The sequence below is a fragment of the Arvicola amphibius genome, chromosome 10, assembly GCF_903992535.2.
Source record: "Arvicola amphibius chromosome 10, mArvAmp1.2, whole genome shotgun sequence".
In the NCBI taxonomy this organism is placed as follows: Eukaryota; Metazoa; Chordata; class Mammalia; order Rodentia; family Cricetidae; genus Arvicola; species Arvicola amphibius.
Genome location: NC_052056.1, coordinates 13,057,725 through 13,082,729, shown reverse-complemented (window position 1 = coordinate 13,082,729; position 25,005 = coordinate 13,057,725). Strand labels below are relative to the sequence as shown.

Below are 25,005 nucleotides of genomic sequence, written 5' to 3'. Positions count from 1 at the left end.
ATCTAGCTCCTCAGTTTGACTCCATAGCACTTGGATACAGGAAGTGGTCTCCAAGGACTGTGGTCTGCTAATTCCACCTTTGAAACACCGACGAGCTCACAGGACCAGTGGCTTTATGAACACATTCATGTGCTCCGTCAAACCCCAATCCTTAAAACAGAGGGTTTTATAGATATTATTTTCCAAGTCTCTGGTGAGAGATGACTCATAGCATCTGAGCCGTTCCATTTCACACACGCGTTACCAATTATATTCTACTGACATAAACGCTAACAGAAGGACTCTGAAAGCCAAGGGAAACCTCCCCGCTTATTGTTGCTTCAGGTTTCCTTTGATTAGTGTTTCAGGAAGCCAAAAGAATAAGAACCATTTATTTTAAAGTACAGAACATGGAAACAATGACCTGGCAGCGTTGTCTGACTGTCATGTTTGTGATTGGCAGGCGAAGATTACTTACATTTAGCTACGCTCATTTCTTGTAAATCCAAGGATTATAATTTCCTTTTTCTTTTGGCAAAAGCGATTCTCTAACTTACTCTTCTTGCTCCAAAGCTGTCCCTGCACTCCTAGCTGTGAGCTCACACAAACACACAGTAGTTTGAGTCAGCCACCCAACATTTTAAAAATGGCTGGATGAATTTCTGTTCACATTTGAATCTCTGGGGCCCATGGAGCTTTGTCCTGAAACAGTCATAGGCCATCAGGGTAGTGTGTGCAACTAGAAGAGGTCCAATTTTTGAAATTCACTCAAATCAAATATTAAAAGACAGAAACAAAGGGTTTTTGGCCAAATATGGAGTGTGAACGTCTACTTGTCATAGTTCAGGTGAGATGGCTGTTTAAGATGCGCATGACTAGATCTGTGATAGAATCGAAGCGACAATTTAGAATCTGGAAGATGCTGGCCTCAGCACTCTACTTCATGGTGAGGCCATGAACTCATTTTCTATCCATTAGGACAGAGAACTGAGTGGGTTTCCACTGTCACCATTGTAATTACTTCTCTATTTTATTCATTATTACCTCATCAAAATTATAAGGAAGTCCAAATCAGTGGGATGAGTAACAAATATAAAACACAAGCCAAGTATGGACCAAAATGAAGCTTTTGTAGTGTGTGTGTGTGTGTGTGTGTGTGTGTGTGTGTGTTCTTCTACTGTGTGGTTTCAGGGGTCAAACTCAGGTCACCAGTATATACATACATACATACATACATACATACATACATACACAGAACATGAAATTGGGAGGGGAGGGATGTGTTTTGGGGATACAGGAAGAGTTAGAGAGTGGTGAATGAAGATGGAATAAAGATGGATGATCATATTTCATTTTATATTTGTATGCAATCCTTTTTAATGCATGCAATTCTTAAGAGTAAATAAAAGTCATAATTAAAAATGAAAGTGTTAATAAATAAATAAAGTTTTAAACTTTGAAATACATGTATGTGAAATTTCTGGACGAGTGAGTACAACTCGTGAAGAAGTTGTTTTCCGTAGAACTTTTAGTGGTCTTTGAAATTTAAAAATATTTTTTTTTTCAAAAGAAGTTTTAGTAAGTAGAAAATTGAAATTGACAAAAAGGGGAAAAAAATCACCTTCCAGTCTCAGACTGTATTGCTGAGTTCTGGGATAAATGGGAGCCTTTGAGCCAGATGAAGAAAATAAACACTCGGTGGGCGTGTGGTGTTTGGAGAGTTGAAAGGCAGGGCAATGTGAAGGGAGCAAAGATTATCTCTTCCTCTTTTGCTCATGTTTCCCCTTAGCTGGTTTCCAGAGAATGTTAGTCTTCATTGTTTTGTCTGAAAAGTCCACTAAAGTACCTCAAAAAAAAAAAAAAAATCACAGGACTTGTTGGTCCTAACCAAGAGCTGCTGTGGGCACTAATGCAGAGGTTTCAAAGTGTCCTTGGAAAGGTTAAAAACCTTCCACGTTTGATCCAGAGATTTTATCATTTGATGTAGGATGAGAAAAGAAGGCTACATTTTCCTAAGCCCACCTGTGAGAATCTCGTTTAGCTGTAGTCTTGACCCCTCTTCTGTTCGCTGAAGGTACAGGCTCTGTCTTCGAACGCTAGAGAGTAAAATGGGGAAGGAGAGAAGACGACGGTAGAGGAGTAGCTCTGGAGAAGGGAGAGGTGAGCGGTTTCAGAGGAATGTGGAAGGGAGAGAAACAGCTGGCAGGTGAAGGAAGTCTATGGGAAAAGCAGAAAGGAGATTTGACTCCCTGGACCGTTTTCATGGTTCTTGAAACACAGAAGCCAAAAGTGTTTTGAAGTGACTCTTTGGTGGCCCTAACGCCTCTCTATCACTGAGCCCAGTGGCCTCATGCCTTGGACAGCCATTTGCATTTCTGATTCTTGGGGACCGGGGTCAGTGTAGGTCTACACTCTTCACCCACAGCAGGTTGTAATTTAGAACCAAAACCCAGATTGAGGAGCCGGATGCTTAAGTCTTGGAGAGCCTGGGGAGTTTTAACTTACCGTGCGGCGTGCTACTATGCTTCAAAGAGGTGAAAAGGGAAATAAAAACTTTGCCTTGATGGCTACAGATAAATAAGCCAAAGAGAAGATGCCATCTCACGTGAAAGATTTTTCCCCTTCCAGAAACATGATAAATCCTCTTTCATCATTATAAAAATGTCTGTTTCCCAAGAACTTTAAAATCCTGGAGCTCCCAGTTATCTGTTCTCCTTAAGCCGACTGCTGTATTTCTGTACCTGGCTCTTAAGCTAGTCCAAGTGGAGCAGGGTTTTCAACCACGAGTGATTTCCACACCACACTTTCTCTTTTTCCACACCACACTCTCAAGGCACATTTATTTGTCCATCTCTACAGTTTTAGATGTCAGGATATGGACAAGGTACTACCTGCATCTAGTAGATAGAAGCCAGAGATAGTGTAACTACATGATTGTGTACAGGACAGCCTCCTACAAGAAAGTACCTGATCCCCAAAGGTCATAATATCAGTATTGAGAAAGCCTGGTCAAGAGCCTTTTGAGATTCCCACAGTGTCCCTTATCACTTCTGCTCAGAGCCAGACCTTTGTCTTCATCAATACCACTTTCTCATCTCCCCAGTCCTGCCTTAGAATAGATCTAGGTCCTTTCCACGTGACATCTGTATTAACTATCAGTCCTTGCTCATAGTTCAACTAAAGGGAAATGGGGCACTGTGCCTGGCATAGCACAGTATAATATAGACTAGAATAGATAGTAGAGTATAAGCAACAATGTGGGAGTTGGGTACTGTATTAGTTATGTATGAATAGCTGTAACTAAGATGCATGAGAAAAACATTAAGATGGGAACATTTTAGTTTGGCTCCTGTTTCATGGTTGGTTGGTCTAAAGAGCCTAGGAAGAACATCATGGCAGTATTATAATGGGGTGAATGACCTTCTTCACCCCATGGTGGACAGGAAGCAGAAAGCAGGAGACAGGAAAGGGTCAAGGTCAGGTTAGCTCCAATACCCCACCCACCCCAGTGACTTATTTCCTGCAGCAAGACCACACCTTGTAAAGTTTCCAAAATGTCCCAAAATAAAACCAAGAGCTGGAGGAACATTTCATATTCAAGACATAACCACAGATAATTCTTACAATGGTTAAATGGGTACATACTTTAGAAGCACTGGCAATGCTGTCTGACATCTAAGAACTCAATACATGTTGAGCTGTAATAGGAGGCCACTTGTTTCCCAACCGTCCAGCAGCTCAGACCTGAAATAACCACATAGAAACTGTATTAATAAAATCACTGCTTGGTCCATTAGATCTAGCTTGTTGTTGTTGTTGTTGGTGGTGGTGGTGGTGGTGGTGGTTGTTTTTTTTTTTTTTCAAGACAGGGTTTCTCTGTGGCTTTGGAGACTGTCCTGGAACTAGCTCTTCTAGAACAGGCTGGTCTCGAACTCACAGAGATCCACCTGTCTCTGCCTCCCAAGTGCTGGAATTAAAGGCATGTGGCACCACTGCCCAGCTTAGATCTAGCTTTTTATTGGCTAACTTTTATATCTTAATTTAAGCCATCTCAATTAATCTGTGCATACCACAAAGTCGTGGCCTACCACAAAGTTTCAGCATGTCTGTCTGGCGGATGGGGCTCCATGGCTTCTCCCTGATTCTGCCTCCTTGCTCCCAACATTCAGTTTAGTTTTCCCCTCCTAGCTCTGCTCTACACTATCACAGGCCCAAAACAGCTTCTTTATTAACCAGTGGTATTCACAGCATATGGGGGAGGGGAGATACCACATAACCTCCCCTTTTTTAAAAAAATAAAAGGAAGGTTTTAACTTTAACATAGAAAAATTACATAGAACAAAACAGATATCAAGCAAGAATTACAGTTGCAATATTTATATCTACTTTATCTTTTATTATAACTAAGGAAAACTATAACTATAAATTCTTTAACTCCACCTAAGTAAACAAGAAGTGCATTATAAGCAATTTTGGAAACTCTAGAATTGACAGAGACATCTCACTGCCTGGACAGTCACCCAAAGTTTTTCTGTACCATTGGGGCATCAGTCTTCAGCCTACAGGACCATAGTATCCAGTAGGCTTTTCCATGAAGCAGGAACTTTCAAAGTCAGTTCAGCCTATATTGGCAGTTTGTCAGTCACTTTCTTTTGTGTTCTACAGAATGTCTAGCAGACTCTTTCTATTCTTTCATGAAGTAGGAACCCCAAAGGACTGTCTCACCTTTAGGCAAGTTCAGCAGTCATTTTTCTGTGGGTCCTGCATGTCCAGTTCACATGTCCAGTTCACACAGTAATCAAGCAGTCCAGGCAAGAGCAGTTTCTTGCCCAAATGAATAACCAACTCCGTAAAGAGCCTCTTCAGTGCGCATCTTCCACTTGAAGTAGATTGGTGCTGACAGGAGCAGATGTGTCTCACTATCATGAAAAGTCCTAAATTTTTAAAACATTTTAAATGCCATATTCTGTAGCTCTTTGAAAGATTTGAAGAATACCTAACTAACTGAAATGTATCTCTATACACCTAGAAAATCTAACATAACCACAAGCTTGACTATTATAGATGATTATCTATTAACATGTATTTTTAATAATACATTACATTTTTAAATGAGCTGCACAAACACAGTACCTCAATCAAGAGCAGAAATACATATACACAGTAAAACAAAATTGACCTTAAATTTGTATAAACCAAAATCCATACCAATGCAAATCTCTATAGCATATGCCCCTTTAAATGTAAACAAGCATTTATAAACAATCATTTAGGGAATTTGGGCATAGTTTTCTTCAAATTGTGTCCTGCTTTTAGTTGGGCAAAGTAATTTTGGGAAGTTGTTTACAGTGACCTTTTGGGGGATCTTTGTCCATCAAACCACGTTAGTTTGGAAGGATTTTACAGGTTCTCATCCTCTATGGAAACAAAAGAAGAACCTCTTTTCCCAAGTAATTTATCCTTAGACCCAAATTATGAAATCAAGATGCCTTTAAAATATATATGGTGGTTTAGCTTAGCATACAGAGGGGAATCCCACATCACTGAGCATTATTATTATTGGTGCTTTCTGTACCAAGATCCTTGTTGGCCAACTCACTTCCTCTTTTACAAGTCTGGGAAGCAGGTGTATTTTAGTAATGGTGGCTTCTCTCAAATGCTTGCCTAAGCTATCTATTTTTTTTTACATCTGTCCTTACCAGTGTTTATTTTAAGGTGATGAGGCAAGGTGTGCCCTATTTTTCTCTTGCTTGATTTTGGGTATTTCCATACTTTCTTGAGACAAGGAACACAGATGAATGTAAGAGCAAAAAGGACAAATACTCAAAGCACTTGAGTGGATGGTAGAATTCTAAGCCTGTATGGGTGTACCCTGGGCAAAGTGTGAGATTTTAGTATGAATAACCCTGTGCATTGTGATGTATTTCACTGAGATGAAATTTGTAGAAATAAAAGAAAGTTTGTAACCAAGCTGGTTATTGCTTTTGCCCATGAATGTGTGGTGGGAGTAGAGAAAGGAGATAAAGGTGTCTAGTAGAAAGGGAGGCTTTCAAGTTTCATCTCAAAAGAGATAGCAGAACTATTAATAAGTATTTGTGAAGGTTTTTGTTTGGTTTTGGTTGTTTTGCAAAAGAATGGTAATTGAGTCAATGAGAGAGTAAAAGACTATATAAAAAGAATATAGTTGAGTCTTCTCTGAGAAGCTGTCTCTGAATGAATGGATTTGTGGGTGGGTGGGTAGGTAGGTGGATGGATGGGGTGAATAGGTGGATGAATATGTGGCTGGGTGGATAAGTGGATAGATATGTGGGGGGCAGGTGGATAGATGGACGAATATGTGGATGGTTGGTTGGATGGATGGATGGTTGGTTGGATGGTTGGGTAGACAGACATTACATTACATAATAAGGTAAATTAAAGGCGTGCTCGTTTTCAGGGGTGCTGAGGAGAGTGTACTTCCAGCTATTGATTCTGCTTGGGAAATGCTAAAAGCCCAAATCACCATACAGAAAATAAAAGTGATATGTGTGGTATGGTTTCCCTAATTTGATAATTTGTTTTATGTGTTCTGAATTATGCAACAATCGTTACTCAGGTTATGCTGGCTTATTGACTGCTGTGTCCCACTCAAACATTTGAAAACAGACTTCCATATTAACTATCTGTCTGTTTTACTCTTTCAGATCATAAGGCGAATGGACTTTCTGCATCAAAAGACCACCAAGAAGTTACAGTAATAGAGTACCAAGGTATGGCCATCTTAAAGGTTTGATTGGATTGCTTTGTTTACATACTGCCCCCCTCCCCCATGCACGCACACGTGTGTGTGTGTGTGTGTGTGTGTGTGTGTGTGTGTGTGTTTGTGTTGGGAGAGAGCATCCACGGTTGGAGGACAACTTTGTGGACTCAGTTTTCTCCTTCTACCTTATGTGGATTTCAGGAATCAAACTCAGCCCTTGAACTGCTGAGCCATTTAACTTGCTGTCTGCTCACATCTTATTTTCTGCTTCTATGGTCTGTTTGGTTCTTGTGATGGCATTTATTATCAGTCATGATGCTGGCAGTGGATGCTACTGATCACATACTTGGAGCTTCTGTAGTGGCCACTCTGGTAGCTGTCTTATAGCCAGCCAGGTGTTGGTCTGTTCACCTGAAGAGGAACTTTTGGCTCATCTTCAAAGATGAGCAAGTTAAGGGTGGGGTAGAAACTCCATTAGGTCACCTAGGCAGTACACAATTAGAGTGGTAAAACAAAAAGCACTCAGATGATTCCATTAAGGCCTTGAAGTTGTAATATCCTACATGGTGAGGCTAATAGGGCATACTGGATTGCGGGACAATTTCAAATGAGGGAAGATGGCCAAGAGGATATAAATGCCTGAAAGTGAGTTGGACTCTGGAGTACTTACAGGAGGCCAAACAGAGCTGGCAACATGCAAGAAGGGAGGCTGGGAAGGTTCAGAGTGTGGACAGCAGGAGAGGGTGTCCTGACCTGAAGAGTCAATGAAATTCAGCCTTCTGCTCACATCCTCAGAGGCGCTTACCTAGGTCCAGGCAGATGCGGTGGGTGTGCATGCCTCAGCTCTAATATCGCTGTTAAAATGTCACTGTTATGTGCTTTTGTCTTACATTACTTTTAAAACACTGTGGCAAAATTCACATGACTTTAAAATCTGACATCTTATAACGTAAACACTTCAGTGGTACTGAGTATATCCATAAAGATGTTCTTAAACCACAACCCTCCCTAGACCCAGAACATTTTCTCTACCCCAAAGTGAAATCCTGTCCCCACTCAGCTTTTTTTTTTTTAAAGACATGCTTTATTTTTAACATGGAAAATCCTTCTATAATTTATCGCAATCAAATGTTAATCTCAGGGGTGAAGTTACTGTGCTCAGTGAGAAAGTACTTCATGGCAAGACCAGTGCTTACCCGTGTGCAAGGTGCTGGGTTAATGCAGTGAGTGTGAACAGAGAGAGAGAGAGAGAGAGAGAGAGAGAGAGAGAGAGAGAGAGAGAGAGAGAGAGAGAGAGAGAGCGCCAATCTGAGCAGAGTAAATGTTTACCATTTTTTTCTTTCACTTTCTCTTAATTGGCGAATGCTTTAGTTCTGTCTTATCTGCTTCTAATGGGGCCCTCCATTAAGCAAAAAATCAATTCGTAGTTTCTCCCACAGTTCTATCTTGTTGGTGGTCGTTTATTATTTTGTTTGTTTTGGGGTTTTTTTTTTTTTTTGCAGCCACTTTAAGTCTGTGACATTTTGTGATTTGTGTCCATGAAACACATTTCATTCAGGTTTTTTTTTCCCCTCATATTTCTCTGATGTCAAAAGTTATGAATTAATCTCTGGTTCTCAGAGCTGCTGGTCTGCCCCATTTCCCATGGTGCTGCCAAAAGCAGATTAAGCCTGAAATCAGGGCAGCTCTGCCAGCTTGTACATCACATGAGCAGCTCTCTGCGGTGTTCAAACCTGAAAGTTATTATCAGAGCTTAGAGCGACCATTTTCCTGAACAATGGTCTTTTTTTTAATCAAGATTAAACAGATGTTTTGACAACATAATCCACCTTAATAGAAAAGGCTGGTACCTTTTGAGTATTAATGCGTCTTGTGTGAAGACATATGATTTATGTCAATACTACTTGTTTTACTATTCAAAGCAGAGGTAACATTTTAGTCCAGATTTGGGCAATGAACATAGACTTTTGATATCATGTGGAGGTGACCTCACTGCTTTTCCCCATGGATGAAAAAAGCAGGCCACTTACGGAACACATGTTACATTCAAGGATAACGTATATCAAACACACGCACACACATATTTTTATATACATAATTTTGACAAGAATTATTATTTTATCATTCCACTGATATGAGTATGATGCCCCTATTATCTCAGTCCTAATATGTGATCAAGGTCTAACCCAATGCCTGTGCTGTGACTACCATGTCACCATAACCCACAAGCCAGATATGGAAAATTATGCCAGCTGGGAGTTTTGAATTTTGGCTGGAGAAAAGGAAGACTTAACATCTAGATTCTTTATCCTGAAATGTTAGCCTTATAAATCTGGCACTTTCATTATCCGTATTAATATCCTAGTACTGGCTTAACAAACTACTACAAACTCTAAAACAACAGCCTTGTTCTCTGACAGTTCTAGAGGACGGTAGCTCAAGATCAAGGTGTTGATGTCTTAGAACGGTGGTTGTCAACCTGTGCCTCCTGGCGGGGTGGAACAACACTCTAACAGGGGTCACCTAAGACCACCTGAAAACACAGATAATTTACATTAGGATTCATAACAGTAGCAAACAAAAGTAGCAACAAAATATATTTTTTTCGTGAAGTAGCAACAAAAATAACTTTATGGTTGGGGTCACCACAAGATGAGGAACTGTATTAAAGGGTCACAGCATGAGGAAGGTTGAGAACCACTGTGTTGGGTTTCTTGGCCTTGACTTCCCTGTGCAGGACCCTTTCTCAAAGACTCTTAGAACTAAGTTTCCTAGCTTCTAAATCTTTGATCAGATGTTACCTTCTGAAAGAGATCAACTATGCTATGTACATTGTGATCTTGTCCAAGCAATCCTCCATCTCCCCTGCTGCTTCTCTCTTCCCCACCTCTGACCTTCTGGGTTGCGTGTTGGCCTGACTTTTCTTGCTATATTGCAGATCCCAAAAGCCAAAGGATCCTTGCTCTGCCCCAGTACAAGAACAATGCTGGCTCCACAGCATTATTGGACATATTTTGGGCAGTTGGATAGATTACTTCTTCACATTACATATGTTCAGTAAGAAGGAGACAAAAGTGAAGTCAGTAGTGTAGGGGAAGTCATTGATTACATTTTCTAATAGAATTTCCTCGGGTTTTTTCCACAGGACAGTGTACATGTTTAGTTAAATATGTGAAATAGTGTGGTGCGGTGTCAAATTATCTCTCAAGATGTAGGAGTAAGACAGGGAAACAGGGAAAAGGAGTGTGGGTGTGTGCACAACTGTTGGAAAACTCAACAAAATACGGAAAGGAAACCTATCTAAAACTCAAGACTCCGGAAGTTACCGCCCTTTCTCCTTAATCAACAGCACAGACTGTTTCCTCAGACAGGTCCCTTAGCACACATTTGTCTTTGCAGCAGAGCTGTAAACACCTCTAAGACGATCGCTCCATGTGGCGTGAAAGCTTAAAGCTTTAAGCATTGAAACATATGCCTATAGACTTTTTGTCCATGATTATGCAGATGAGATATGGGGCTCCTTAAAAACGACATTAAATATTCTTAAACATCAAAATCAGACATATGGAAAAGATTTTAAATTTTTATTCAGTGAAAGTTCCTGTGCTTTCTTTTTAGGTCAAACCGCATGCCTTATGGTTAAAAATACTCAGAAATATGAAGTATTTCCGAAATATAAAGGAGCCTAATTGAAACATACTTGTTTTTTTTGTTGTTGTTGTTTTGTTTTTGCTTTTTTGTTTTTTCAAGACAGGGTTTCTCTGTGGTTTTGGAGCCTGTCCTGAAACTAGCTCTTGTAGACCAGGCTGGCCTCGAACTCACAGAGATCTGCCTGCCTCTGCCTCCTGAGTGCTGGGATTAAAGGCGTGCACCACCACTGCCCAGCAATACATTCTTTTAAACTACTTCTAGCTGGAGCTTCTGCTTGGCAGCTTGGAGAACTACTGAGACCAGTGTTGAGTGACTCTCCCTAGTCATTTTGTTTGGACAGTCAAAAGAGGTGACTCCCTCAGAGGCTCCAGGAATTCCTTAATGATCCAACTGTGGTCAATTTGCTGTTACAAAACTGATCATCTGCCGGGCGGTGGTGGCAGGCGGATCTCTGAGTTCGAGGCCAGCCTGGTCTATAAGAGCTAGTTCCAGGACAGGCTCTAGAAACTACAGTGAAACCCTGTCTCGAAAAAACCAAAAAAAAAAAAAAAAAAACCAAAACTGGTCATTTTTGCGACACTGAAATAATATCGGTGCAGAGACTCGTCTTTGAATAGTTTCTCCAGATTCAGGCAAAGTTATAAGCAGTCCTTATGCAGTAGGAATCTACAATTAGTATAAGGCTATATTAGGTGTATATTAGTGAGTCACCAGGAGGAATGTAGCCTGTGAGGAATTTCTGTGCATTTTCCCAGCATGCCTGGGATGGACTAAGGGTCTTTCTTAGGTGAAAATGTTAAGTACTTTCCTTGGCCGCCTTCTTGATGCCCATCATCTTTGCCCGAAATGACATGGTCTTGCCTGCATCTGCCATCAAACTTTAGACTCGTTAGATGCCAAGACTTAGACTAACAGTAAATAATTAGCCACAGTGGCAGTTTATTAAGTACTAACAATTTTTAGGCTTGCATGTTTCACATAAATTGCTGCTTTTGAAGACTCACAATTGTGTGAGTCACTATCCCATTTATCAATGGAAACTCAGATTCCAGAACTTGAATTATGTCACACAATTATTACAGAGAACAGTTGTCATGTTCCAAATTCATCTTTGAGTGAAGCCAACATGGCCCCTTTTGATGTGATGTATTTATGTCTCTGCGTATGACTGGATGGAGATGAATGGATGGATGGAAATGCAAAGGAAATTATAAAAAGTCATTTAAAGATGTTTTTAAAGCTTTTTAAATTAAGTAACATGTAGGATCAATTAAAAGACATATTTTCCCTATTGTTTCTAGAGGCTATTTTAGCTTGTAAAACCCCAAAGAAGACGACCTCCTCCAGATTAGAGTGGAAGAAACTGGGACAGGGTGTCTCCTTGGTTTACTACCAACAGGCTCTCCAAGGTAAGACACCATAGACTTGAAGAGGTCAGAGTGAGAGGTCATCAAGTGCAGCCCGTATTCCTTCATTTACAAATGGGAACAGGACATGACTGATTACTGAAAATGTGTTTCTGTAAGTGTGAGATGGAATGAATAGTATCTGAGACCTAAAATACAACAGTTACAAAAACCAGACAGAGCAAAAGTAGGCGAATTTCACCGAGTCCTGGGATCCTTGGTTGCTTAACACAAAATACAATTATTTCACTGGCCTGGTAAAATAAGCTGTTAGTAAGGAGCAAAACGCTGATCTGACTTTGGACCCATATGGCGCTGCATTCTTTTAGTCTTGGCACTCTAGAGGCAGAGGCAAGCAGATCTCTGCGTGTTTAAGGCCAGTGTGAGTTACATAGCAGGACAGTCAGGACTACAAAATGAGACCCTATCTCAAACAAAACAAAACAAAAAGAAGATGAGATTGGGATTAGGGTTGCTGCCCAGTAATAGCAGTCTTACTGTTCTTCCCTGTTTCCCTCTAGAAAACAAGCTTACCATTGAGAAACCTGGAAACTTGGGATGTAAAGTGGTATATTATTTGTATTTTAATAAATAAATCTTGCCTGAAGACCAGAGGCAAAGCTAAAGCCACTAGAGGTCAGGTAATGGTGATACACACATTTAATACCAGGATTTGAGAGACAGAGGCAGATGGATTTCTGTGAGGTCAAGGCCACCCCGGACTACACAAGATAAATGCAGAAACAAATCCAGGTGGTGGTACCTCACACCTTTAATCCCAGACTAGAGGGAATATAAAATGAGAGGAGAGAGAGAGGCTTAGGCTGCTTGGTTGGCAGCCACCCAGCATTGGCAGAGGTAAGACTCCTCTAGTGCGCTAGGCTGCTTTGCTTTTCTGGTTTTGGGGTTGGACCCCAGTTTTTGTCTCTGGGTTTTTAGTCTTTGAACTACAGAGATGTGTAGACTGTTAGACACAATGGAGCCTGGAGAGTTGGAACACATAGAGCGCTAGTTACAATAACAGCATGTGTAGACTGTTAGATACAACGGAGCCTGGAGAGTCAGAACACATAGACCGCTAGTTACAATAACAGCATGTGTAGACTGTTAGATACTAATGAAGCTTGGAGAGTCGGAACATATAGACCGTCAGTTATAATAATAGCAAGTACTTTTCATTTGTTGTACATCTTTCACTCTCTACTCTTCCTTTGGATTCTATAATTTATTACTAATAAAATGTGATGATGGTGGCTGAACGCATTAGTTTGTATGTTGATAGCTTTTCTGTTGCTGTGAGAAAATACTATAACAATGGCAATGTAAGGAAGAAAGGGTTTATTTGGCTTATCACTCCAGAGGTAGAGAGTCTATCACAGCAGGAAAGTCATGGCAGCTGGGTCAGGAAGCTTGCTGATCACGTTTTCATTCATACACAGAAAGTAAAGATGTATCAAAGGAAGTCCAGAGATGCATCTCCTCCAGCAATGCTCTACCTCCTAAATGCTTGATAACCTCCCAAAACAGGACCACCAACTGGGGGGGGGGATGTTCAAAGTCATAAGCCCATGAGAGACATTTCTCATTAAACCACCACACTCACTGAAGGGCACATGTCTTTAATTCCAGGCACTCAGGAGGTAGAGGCAGACAGAGCTCTGTGGGTTCAAGGCTAGTCTGATCTATATAACGAGTCGTGGGCCACTCAAAGCTATGTGGTAAAACCCTATATTAAAAAATCAAATTAATAAAATATTCCATCTGATTCTACTCCAATAAGATAGGACTCAAGTTTCAAATGGCTAATAGAACAGGTATTTTCACATTCATTTACTACAGCTGCCAATTTAGGCACTTGCATATATACAACCCCATTTCTTTTATTTATTTTTAATTTTATTACATATACTTATTTGGGGGAGTGGGGGAATGCATGCCATGTGGAAGTCAGAGGACAATTAGCAGGAGTTTCTTCTTCCACCATGTGGAACTCTGGGATGAAACAAATTATTGGACTCTGCAGCAAGTACCTTTACCCACTAGGCCATCTCACTAGCTCAAAAAAAAAGCCCACTTTAATTCACTACTTGCAATTATCAAAATCTAATCAAGGTAACATTTTTAAGGTCCTTCCACCTACATAATCTTCTCTGGCATTACTTGGATGGCCACATATAAAATTCTGTTCTTACCTATTAAATCAAACTGTTTAGTTTTGAAAGCAGAAACAGATACTAGACAGGTGGCAAGGCAGGCATTCAGCTGAGTTCTTTAAAATCAAACATGGTGCCAGATGTAGTGGTACACACCTTAAATCCCTGTACTCAGGAAGCAGAGGTGGGTAGATCTCTGTGAGTTCAAGACCAACCTAGTCTACTTAGAGAGTTTCAGGCCAGTCAAGGCTACATAGAGAGATCCTGGGAGGATGGTGAAACTAAATAGTCTTTAATAGTCTAAAATGTCTATCAAAATACATAATATGCACGTGTAAATTCAAAGCTTAAAGTTTTACCAGGAAAATAAATGCCTTAATTTTGAATGAAGTAACTTGAGGAAGACATTACATGCATTGTTTCTAACATTATTATATTTTTCTCCCCTCAAAAGGTGACTTTAAAGATCGTGCTGAGATGATAGATTTCAATATACGAATCAAAAATGTTACAAGAAATGATGCTGGAAAGTATCGCTGTGAAGTCAGTGCTCCATCTGATCAAGGCCAAAACCTGCAGGAAGATACAGTCACCCTAGAAGTCTTGGGTAATACGCGCACACATGTGTAACTCCTGTCAGCCGCCCTACCGTCACCTCCAGCCCTGGGGGTGAGACACTAACCCAGCCCCAACCAGGACTGCCACACTCTACAAGTGCCTTCTCAGCAAGACCAGGCTATTCCCCTCAGCTCACTGGCTGCTGAAATCTCTAATTCATTTCCACAATCTCTCTGTTTAAGACTGAAGTAGCTCCTAATGGTTCCGCTCTGGATCATGAACATTTGCCCAAGATTCTGGGTTTTTGCTGTTGTGGTTTGTTTTCCAGTATTCTACATGGTATCCCATGAGTTAATGGAAAACCAACAAAAGAAACAGCAATTGCAGACTAGCAGAAAAATCAGAAAGTACTTGGTTCAAAAGAGTTAAGTGCTTTCACATACTATTTTACTTAATCTTCACTACAAAACTAAATTTGACAAATGAGGAAACAGAAGTCAAACTATTTGCCCAGTGTCACACAATTAGAACAAGTCCCAACCATGTTATCCAGATGTCATCCAGATCCAGATAAGGTTAACTCCAAGGCTAATATGATTAATCAGCATAAGAATGCGTGGTAGACACAACAGTTCATATATGGCAGTAGGTAGGACCATCTTTTCTATGATGTTAACATAAAAAAAAACAAGAAAAATAACCTTTTCTCTTTAAAAAATGTCATTAAGAATATTTCTGATGTAGTATTGTCTCTCAGCTTCTTGACTAAGGCCAAGTATAAAGTATATTTACATGCCTGGAAGGAGAAAATGTAATTCAGAAACCTTGCAGCCGATTTAGTTGGTATAATCATTTTCTATTGCTGCACAGTAAATAATCACAAGCTATCTTAAGAGAACAGTCCTTTATGAACTTCTTGTTCTATGGATGGAAAGTCCAGTAGCAAGGCTGGGTTCTTCTTAGTGTTCCACGAGGCTGAAATGGAAGTTTTACATGGACTGAATTCCTTTCTCTGAGCTCCGGAGAAAATCTGTTTCCAAGCTCATTCTAGGTGTTGGCAGAGTTTTATTTCCTTAGGATTGTAGGACTGAGATCTCATATCAAGCTACCTATCATCTAGAGTCACACTCATTTCTTCGAGGCTGCATATGGTCCCATGACCATATGCATATTTCATCTTCAGTATAACAAAGGCATGCTTGGTCCTTCTTATACTTTGAATTGCCGCATTTCCTTCAGAAGAATTCACCCTGCAACCTAAAAGCCTCATGGACTGGAGAGATGGGCCACGAGTGGTTAAGAGAACTTGTTGCTCCTCTAGATGATCCTAACTGGCCCAGGTTCATTTCCCAGCATCCACACGGGAAAATAACAAACCTGTTACTCTACCAGGTCCTGATGATCTGCTACCCTCTTCTGGCCTCTGTGGGCATTGCATGTACTTGGTGCATATACATACATACATTCGTATGCATTAAATATAAATAAGTAAATCTTTAAAAGGTCCATGTTGTGTGGCCAAATCCTCCTGTTTAATATTACAGACAATAGATTTGGAATCTTGTCTTTAAAAAAAAAACAGGGTTTCTTTGTGTATCTCTGGTTGTCGTGGATCTTACTTTGTAGATGAGGTTGGCCTCAAACTTTCCTGCCTCTGCCTCTCAAGTGCTGGAGTTAAAGGTGTGCACCAGCACCACCCCCTGGTGATTTCAAATCTTAATTCTATTTGCTGGATATCTTCATAGTGCTTTTATATTTTGAATATCTGAGAGACAATGTGTACATACTAAAGATGGGGATATTTTGGGACTGTCTTGGAATTCGGTCCACCATTGTCAGTCCCGAGTTTTCCAGATTATTAATATTTACCTACTAAATTCTTTTACGTTAAATCCCTAAAATCCACTTTTTCCAATCAGACTGCACTTCTCTTTTCAAGTTTAAAAATATTTTATAATAAAATATAATAAAAGACCACTCTTAAAGTGTCCACAAACTCTCCAAAAGTACCACCAGCTGGAGACTAAGTGTTCAAACACAGGATCATGTATCAGATCTTATCATTCTGCCATACATATTGTGGATATTTTCTAAGGGGAAGTACATCCAATCTAACTACAGAAACCACTAGGCTCATGGCCCAAACACTCTTCTAAAGGCTGAAGTCTTAAATCATTCAAAGCAATCGCTTAGCCATCAACCCCTATAAAACAAAATATACAGCGTTTCACAACAAACATTCCCATTCCTAAAGGGAATAATGGGGTCACGGAAAGGAAAGGCTGGGCCAAAGTTAGCCCAAGACAGAATGAAAAGTACCAAACTCGACAGCTTCATGTACACTATCTGGGTCCTTCGTGGTGTCACGTGGGCTCAATGACCTTGGGTAGCCCCGCTGTTCAGTTACCTAAGACACAGGTGGCTTCTCATTTGAGAGAGCTCCATTTGGTGTCTGAATGATTTCTCAGTGAAGGTCCCGTGCGTCTGACAATTCTAATACCCTGGGCTCTCACTTAACTTGGGCTTTACCCTCACAGTTTCACGTCCAGGCCACACCAGAGCTCCATGCAAAGAATCTGAAACTGTTACACAGCTGTTGGAACATATTTCTGGGCTCTTGGTATAACTGTCTTTCCCTTGAACCAGAATGCCTGAAAATAGACAGACAGACCAGCAGCACCGAGCTAATGCCAAGTACTGTGGCTGGCTAAGATGGGTCCTGACCCTCTTGGACCTCAGCTCTAACAGCCTCTGTGCGCCTTTGCTACTGAACTCGGGCAGAAGTCTTCCTTTGATGTCTGCTTTACAGAAAGACGCGTACGAGGCTGTGTTTTCAGGAAGGCTTTCTCTACAGGAATTTGAATATTCACACCGTGGAGCTCTTCTTGATGAGGGGTTTTCCGCTCATGGCCCCCTTTCTTCCTCCACGGTGCCAGTGTGTTTAACAGTTACAGCTGCTTTGTCTGGACTCACCTTGCCCGCAGCCCACAATAAACACTTCTGTGCACCTCTGCTGGTTACAAACTTCACTTGTACATTTTTCACTTCCTCCTTGTAAACATGACAGAAAGCAGTGACGAGGTGCCATGCACAGCCTGCACACTGTGCTGCCTTGAGATTTCCTCAGCCAAACAGCCCAGCCCACTGCCTTTAGATTTAGCCTTACCCCAGTTCTCAGGACACCAGCGGAACGAAGCCAGATTCTTTGTCTGAATGTCATAGTAATTGGCCTCTAATCCAATTTCTGATACAAGGCAAGTCCTTCATCCCCTTGAAAGCCTTGTAAGCAAGCACAGTCTTTATTGTTTGCCCGTATACTGGCGTTCTTATCTTCCCCACACCCACCAGAATAAACCATCAACTTCTGTGTATAGCAGTATAGGGCCTCTCCAGTCTACAGCTCCAAACTCTATTACAGTTCTGCAAATTAGTTCCTAAGGCTTATGAATTGTGTGGTCAGAGAGTCCCAGCAATATTTCCACTTCTTGGTGCCCATTTTTGCTATTACCAACTTTTCACAGTTCTGTGACCACCTACATGACAAGGAGCAACTTAAAGAATGTTCATGTTTTGAGTGTATGTAAGTCCAGCATGGTAGAGAAGTCATGGAGATGGGGCCAGCTCACCTGTGGCCTTGGGAGCATGAGGCTGCTTGTTCACATCTTGGCAGATCAGAGAGCAGAGGGGCCAGAAGCAGAACTAGGGTGTGAACCTCAAGGTCAGTGTTGGGACCAATTGAGGCCTGGCCTTCAGCTGCTCTTCCCTGTCTTGAGCTTTCTAATTTAAGTTACTAGAAGCTGTGCCTAGCCTAGAGGATCAGAGGATGGGATTTTCACCTGTTGGCCATTGACTGCAGGGTATTTAAGCCTCCATGGTACTATTAAAGAAGGGCTTTTGTACCAGCGATTGGAGGTCCGTGTGTTGGTCTGTCTCTGCGTGTGTTTCCTCAACCTCCAGCCCCTTGCCCGAAGCTCACGAACTGGGTTCTAGTGCTTAGAGCACAGACGGGAGGTGGGGCCTGCGGTGCGCAGCAGGCCAGACCTCAGCAGCACACTCGCTTACAAGTCATTCGCAACCTTCCCATTACCATCAGCAGCTGTGGGCCCAGTGTTCAAACCCATGAACCAGCCCAAGGGTAGGATAGTTCATATCCAAACCCCAACACCCTACTTTATGAAATTATGAGACTCAGAAAAATACTGGTCTGGCATCTTCTATACATGACTTTCTAAGCTCAAGTGTAATGGCAACTACTTGGTAATAGGTGAGGATAAGGTGAGCAAATGAAGCATACATGAAGTTTTAATAGGTTAGATGTAGAAATGGCTGTATCACTTTTACTTATATTCCTTTGGCCAAAACTAATGCATGTAACTCCCCTGGCAGCAAGAAGGGTAAAAAGTATGGTATATTGTATGCCCCGGAAGAAAGGAAATACATCTAGTGACTAGTGGCTCATCGGTAGCTTGGTGTCCCCTCAATACAGACTATTAGAACTCATGTTCAGCTAATGAACAACCTGTCCTCTGGCTTCCCTTGTCTAGTGGCCCCTGCAGTTCCTTCCTGTGAAGTGCCCACTTCTGTCATGAGTGGGAGTGTTGTAGAGCTGCGCTGTCAAGATAAAGAAGGAAACCCCGCTCCCGAATACACATGGTTTAAAGACGGCACCAGTTTACTAGGGAACCAAAAGCTTGGCAAACACAACAGCTCATACACAATGAATACAAAATCTGGGATTCTGGTAAGGCCATTTCAGGTATTAAACACTAACCGTCATTGTGATGAAATAAATGGTTATTAGAACCTAAAATTATATAGGATGACAGTTCAATATCATTACTTACTAAGTGGGGAGAGGAGGTGGGAGCAGGAGAGAGGATAGCGCATGTACTAATAAGTGATGGGACGGACATCAGGGGAGGTGGGAAAACGGTACAGGCAACCAGGGAGCTAAGGTGTGACCAGGAACTTGGGGCAGGCCAAACCTTGTTCATGATGGATCAGGCAATACTACTCTCTAGCTACCTCTTGGGCCTGGAAAGTCACTGACCTCAGCCTCAACTTATGCCACTGAGGAAATGCACAAAAAACTCAGCTGGGGATACATGGACCTCAGTGCTACCATGGAAACAGTGACCACAGGAAAACCACGTTAGGATGTTGGGGTCATTAAGCTTTCCCAAGGTTCCGGATCTTTCTTTCACTACAGTCTCTGTGACTCACTTATCTAGTACCTTAATTTGGATTGTTTTGATTGTTTGCTCCTTTCCTAGAGGGAACTGAGAAGGCTCCATAAATACTCTGTTCAAGCTTAGTGACATTTTTTATAAAGCATGTTTACTTTTTCATCTGTGACTTTTCAGAGTAGAGGTGGGCTGAAAAAAAAATCAGGTCATTTAATTTGAAGCCATTTGTTTCCAATCCAGATAATATCACATTGGGTTTTAAATGTTTTGTTTCCAGCAACTCAAAATCACTACTACAACTATTAAAACTCTCTTAGAGGTAACATTAAAATTCGTCTTAGGAATTCTGAGACAAAGGTATAGTCTTTCCTTTTATTCTCTCTACTAGTGCAGTGCCACATAGAAACCAGATCTTCTGATGCCCAGGAAAGCACACTAGTTTGTAGCTAAATGAGAGAGAGAGAGAGAGAGAGAGAGAGAGAGAGAGAGAGAGAGAGAGAGAGAGAGAGAGAGAGAGAGAGAGAGAGAGAGGGAGGGACGGAAGGAGGGACGGAGGGAGGGAGGGGGAGGGAGGGAGGGAGGGAGGGAGGGAGGGAGGGAGGGAGGGAGGGAGAGAGAAGAGGCTGCTGCACACAGATTGAGGCCACACTCTAGCCTTTTCCAGCCCTCAGGAGCAGTCAGCAGGTCCGAGCGATTTTACACCGTGACATTGGGCACAACACCTGCTGTCACACTCTGCTATATTTACTCTTGGATTTATTTTTTTCTGAGTGGGTGATAAAAGCCCCAAGGCAAGTCTGAAATGCTAGGATCCACTCTCCTCAGGGAACCTCAGCCCTCGGGGTATCTGGAAGGCCATCTCATGCCCATAGGCAGCACACACTGGAGTGGGCTCTTCGATCTCCCCCCCCCCCCATCCCACCCTTCCAGAACTCTCCAAGGTGATCAAATTACTACTACAAACTAGAAAGTCTTTTCTACCAAATTCTTACCTCTTGTGACTTGGCAGGGAGAAGTAGTAAGGGTTGAACTTTCATCTTTCCAGAATTTCCAAATACTCTGGAATTGCTATAATTTACAATCCTATAAACATCTGTTGAGGTTTCCTGGGTCCAGAGCCACTTCCTGGCCATAACTTTGACTCTTTGGAGAACGTCCTGATGATTGCTCCTGCAGGGAAGCCTCTGGGACTGAGAAAGTCCTATAAGAATGGCACTCCCCGAAACTAGAGGTATGGAGGAGGCATGTAGCTGCAATGCCAGCTGCCTGAGGGAGGATGAAGAGTTTGAAGCCAGCCTGGGCAACATAGTGGCATACTGTTGAAGGTAGCGGGGAATGGAGGAAGAGAGACAAACAGATTTCCTCAGAGTGTTGTCTTTTTCTGTCAAATTAAATAGGCCTAGCTATTTACTTCTCGAAGTCCTGGCAGATTCTAGTAGATACATACTCAGTTCACAAGAAAAATATCAAGTTCTGAGTCATTACAAAGGACAGACCCAGCTGATGACAAAATTTATGAGATTTTTTAGGATTTACAGTTTAAAGGTTAAAAAATATTTTTTTGTACAAATAGCAATTTAACATGATATCCAAGATGGACAGCGGAGAGTATTACTGCGAAGCCCGTAATTCCGTCGGACACCGCAGGTGCCCCGGGAAACGAATGCAAGTAGGTAAGCACGGGATCTTGAGAAGCAATGGCGTGGGAGCGGAGTGTGGAATAGTGATGACTAAGGGACTCGGGATGGAAGGGGCTGAGTGATTTGAAGGACAATTAGAAAAGATGTAAAATGAGCTTAATATAAAAAAAGCAGTATTGTTTTCAGTCTCTCTTCTAATCGAGACAAGACAGTTTGGCTGATACATAACCATGTTTTTAATTTTTCAAATAAATGTTTTAAAATGTGCTTCTAGAAAATCTGTGTTAAAAAAAATCACGGCCAAGTGTGCTACAGTATGTTCCAGGGAGCCCACAGAAACGTCTGCTGCCAGCTTGCTACGCATTTCAGTCCCTGCAGTCACAACACTGGGCAGGGGGTGTGCTCAATGTCACAATGTCTTTCTTCATAGGGTTCCATGAAAACAATACAGCAGTTTTTATGTGCTGTATCTATGTTAGCCATATGGGTTATTGTTATTAAGGTACTGGTGATGGTTGTGTCAATGCCCTGAAACACTAATACTAATTTCAAAGTAGGTTTTCCAAGAGACACATGAAATAGTTATGGATCTAGATTGTTCAAACTGTAGCTACAATATATTTCAAAAAGTGACTTTTAGAATCCAAGAGAATGACAGCTTACAAATCTTTCCTAGGAAATAGGAGTTTCAGAGAGCATAACTGCCAACCCCGCCCCCACCCATAGGGATCAAACCCAGGACATGAGTGGATGTCAGAGAAGGGTTCCAGGGATTGTGTTCTGGACAGACAGCAAGTGCCTTTACACACTGTGCCGTCTTGCCAGTCCTAACGCTTAAGATTTTGGCAAAACTTGGTTCTCTGAATATTTTCAATCAGCTTTGAGCCATGTCTTGAAATTAACTTAGTTAAATTAACTTAGTTAAATGTGTCCTTAACATTGCTACCAAGGGGAGCTTTTATAACTCTGTTGGGTTTAATGATGGTATGTGTCCATGAATTCATACATGCATTATTTCACATTCCAGATGTTCTCAACATAAGTGGCATCATAGCAGCTGTAGTAGTTGTGGCCTTTGTGATTTCTGTATGTGGCCTTAGTGTGTGCTATGCTCAGAGAAAAGGCTACTTTTCAAGTAAGTTGAATTCCTCTCTCAGATATGTGATTTCCTGTGAGTAGAGCGATTTCTTTTTAAGGTACACCGTTTCTCCTATGAAGTTCTACCCACTCTAGAGAGTAGTTTTACTGCCATTGTGCTACAGATAATGTCCACAATAACATGTATAAGGGTGGTGATGCACCTTGGCATCCAGAGCGGGGGTGGGGTGAGGTGGAGAATGCATCTGTTTTGAAAAGTTCTAGGCAATTCCATGGACTGTGTGAGGATTATCCTTGGACTATAACAACACAGACATTCAATGTAGACGAATGTTTATGGTGTATTAACATAGTGTGAGATCCTTATGTTTTAAGTTGGAATTACCTTTTTCAGGCTAGACACTGGTTTTTAATTTTACGACCACCAGTGAAATGTTTCTGTATAGAACTGTGGAATGTTGAATGTCTAATTTAGTACAACTATAAAGAAAATTGCCAACCAAAACTAGAAACCTAGTTGGGTATGGTGATATATGTCTGGGATCCCAGATCAGGAGGGCAGGGTGGTGTCATGAGAAGAGTCAGTTTGAGACCAGCCTGGGCTATACAGTGAGATCCTGTTTCAAATAAGCTACAAACAAAACCAATGAGCACACATAGACCCTACTGAATTAGAGATGCTTCCAGACAAGGTTTTTAGTGCCTCTTGGTTAAACTCTTGTAACTTCAAAATACATTTGACTATGCAATTAGTTTTCTACACATTTATGAGATTTAAACATATTTAATTCTTTTAATGTATTCACTTTCTCCTTGTGCTTAAATTTATGAAAGTGCCAGGGCTTTTACTGGCTGCATTGACAAAAGGGTGTGAAGTTGAATTTTTAAATAAAACAATAAATTCTAACATGCATGAATTTTAGACCCATTGCTTAATAATGGTTATTAGTTTTAGAACTTAGGTTAAAAATTATTCATATCAAAATAAAACAAAATCAAAAGGAGTTCCTGATAACATAAATAAACATGATGCATCAGATATATTTCCATGAAAACTAATTCAAGGTAATTCCTTATGCTTAGCTACTTCTGGGCACAGAGTTCATACATGTAATCACAACACTCCTAAGGTTGAGGCAGTAAGATTGTAAGTTCAAGGCCAACTTGGTCTACAAAGTAAAGCCCTGTGTCAAGAAAAAAAAGAGCGAGAACTGTTATGTGAATCAGAGTCGAGCCTAGCCTAGCCTATTTTATGAACAGAATATAGCTGTGCCCCCTGCTGGACAGCAGTGAATGTATGAACAAAACTATCATTCACAATTCCTGACATTTTTACCTACTTAAAAAAAAAAACCTGATGACTTTTAAATGAGGAATCAGTAAAGATACTTTTCTTAAAATACTGAGAACTGACATGGGACTTAAGAGTTCATTAACTAAGATTATTACTTCCATTTTGCTATGGCAAAAAACCTGTCAAGGCAACTGTATTTTCTGGTTTTTCGAGACAGGGTTTCTCTGTAGCTTTGGAGCCTGTCCTGGAACTAGCTCTTGTAGACCAGACTGGCCTCAAACTCACAGAGATCCGCCTGCCTCTGCCTCCTGAGGGCTGGGATTAAAGGCACGTGCCTGCAACTGTATTTTTAAACTTGTGTTTGGGATCCACATCAGCAAACTATAACCTCTGGCCAAGCCCAGTTTATATCTGTTTTTCATTTCTTTTTACTTTTTGTCTTCTGGAAGCAGAAAATGAACTCAAGACTTTGTAAACACTAGACAACTGATCTGCTGCTGAGCTTCTTTGACACACTAAACTGCCCTGCTGACCTTGAATTTATGATCGCTGCCTTAGTTTCCCAAGTATCTGGGATTACAGGTTTGCACCACCAGGCCCAGCTCCCTGACTCATTTTCTAGGGCCTGTAAGCTAGTTTTCACAGATGCAAATTTTAAATGATTTAATAAAAGTAACACTACCTTGAGACCACATTTCAAAGAAATGTTAGCCCTATCCCAAAAGAATCCTATTATTTTAATTAATAAGCGAATGAGATAATTATTATTTCTTTAAATTTTAATAACATTTTTGAAAAAACTTTATTTTCTTCTTGATTATATAATTCCAAAGTATTCTTGATTTTACCCCTGAGCCCTCAAAGCCCAAACATCTGTTGTACATATCATTTTATATGAAATTTTCATTTAGAAGGTACAGATGTTACAGCTGAGACTTAAAGGGAGTCAAGCCAGAGTCACTATAGATAGATCTGCATATTAATTCTTGCGCTAATGATCTACACTTGTTCTTTTGCAGAAGAATCTTCCTTCCAGTAAGTATCCTTTTGTAACAGTTTTCTTCATATCTTTTATTCTTTAATCATCTGTTTAATGTCAAAGTAGTTTATTTGTATAGAGTAATCCTGTTAGAAGTTAATTGCCTTCATCAAGAAATACATACTACCTCTGCACCTGCTTATAAACAGCAAGAGAAGAACATGGTCTCTAATTTTGTAGACATTTCCATAGTACAACATTAAAAACACATTTCTATGTTTCACTAAACATTTTAAAATAAGCTTTCACTTAGTAATTATTA

General features: G+C 40.9%; 1 protein-coding gene across 1 annotated transcript in view; it reads left to right on the top strand.

Moving 5' to 3' along the window:
- Positions 1–25,005, top strand: part of Jam2 (junctional adhesion molecule 2) — a 50,917-nt gene that overhangs the window by 22,527 nt on the left and 3,385 nt on the right. The window contains exons 2-8 of the mRNA XM_038346235.1: positions 6,663–6,728; positions 11,671–11,778; positions 14,383–14,535; positions 19,031–19,227; positions 21,246–21,345; positions 22,340–22,447; positions 24,724–24,739. Of these exons, the coding sequence (XP_038202163.1) occupies positions 6,663–6,728; positions 11,671–11,778; positions 14,383–14,535; positions 19,031–19,227; positions 21,246–21,345; positions 22,340–22,447; positions 24,724–24,739 (748 nt within the window). The remainder of the gene's footprint in view (positions 1–6,662; positions 6,729–11,670; positions 11,779–14,382; positions 14,536–19,030; positions 19,228–21,245; positions 21,346–22,339; positions 22,448–24,723; positions 24,740–25,005) is intronic.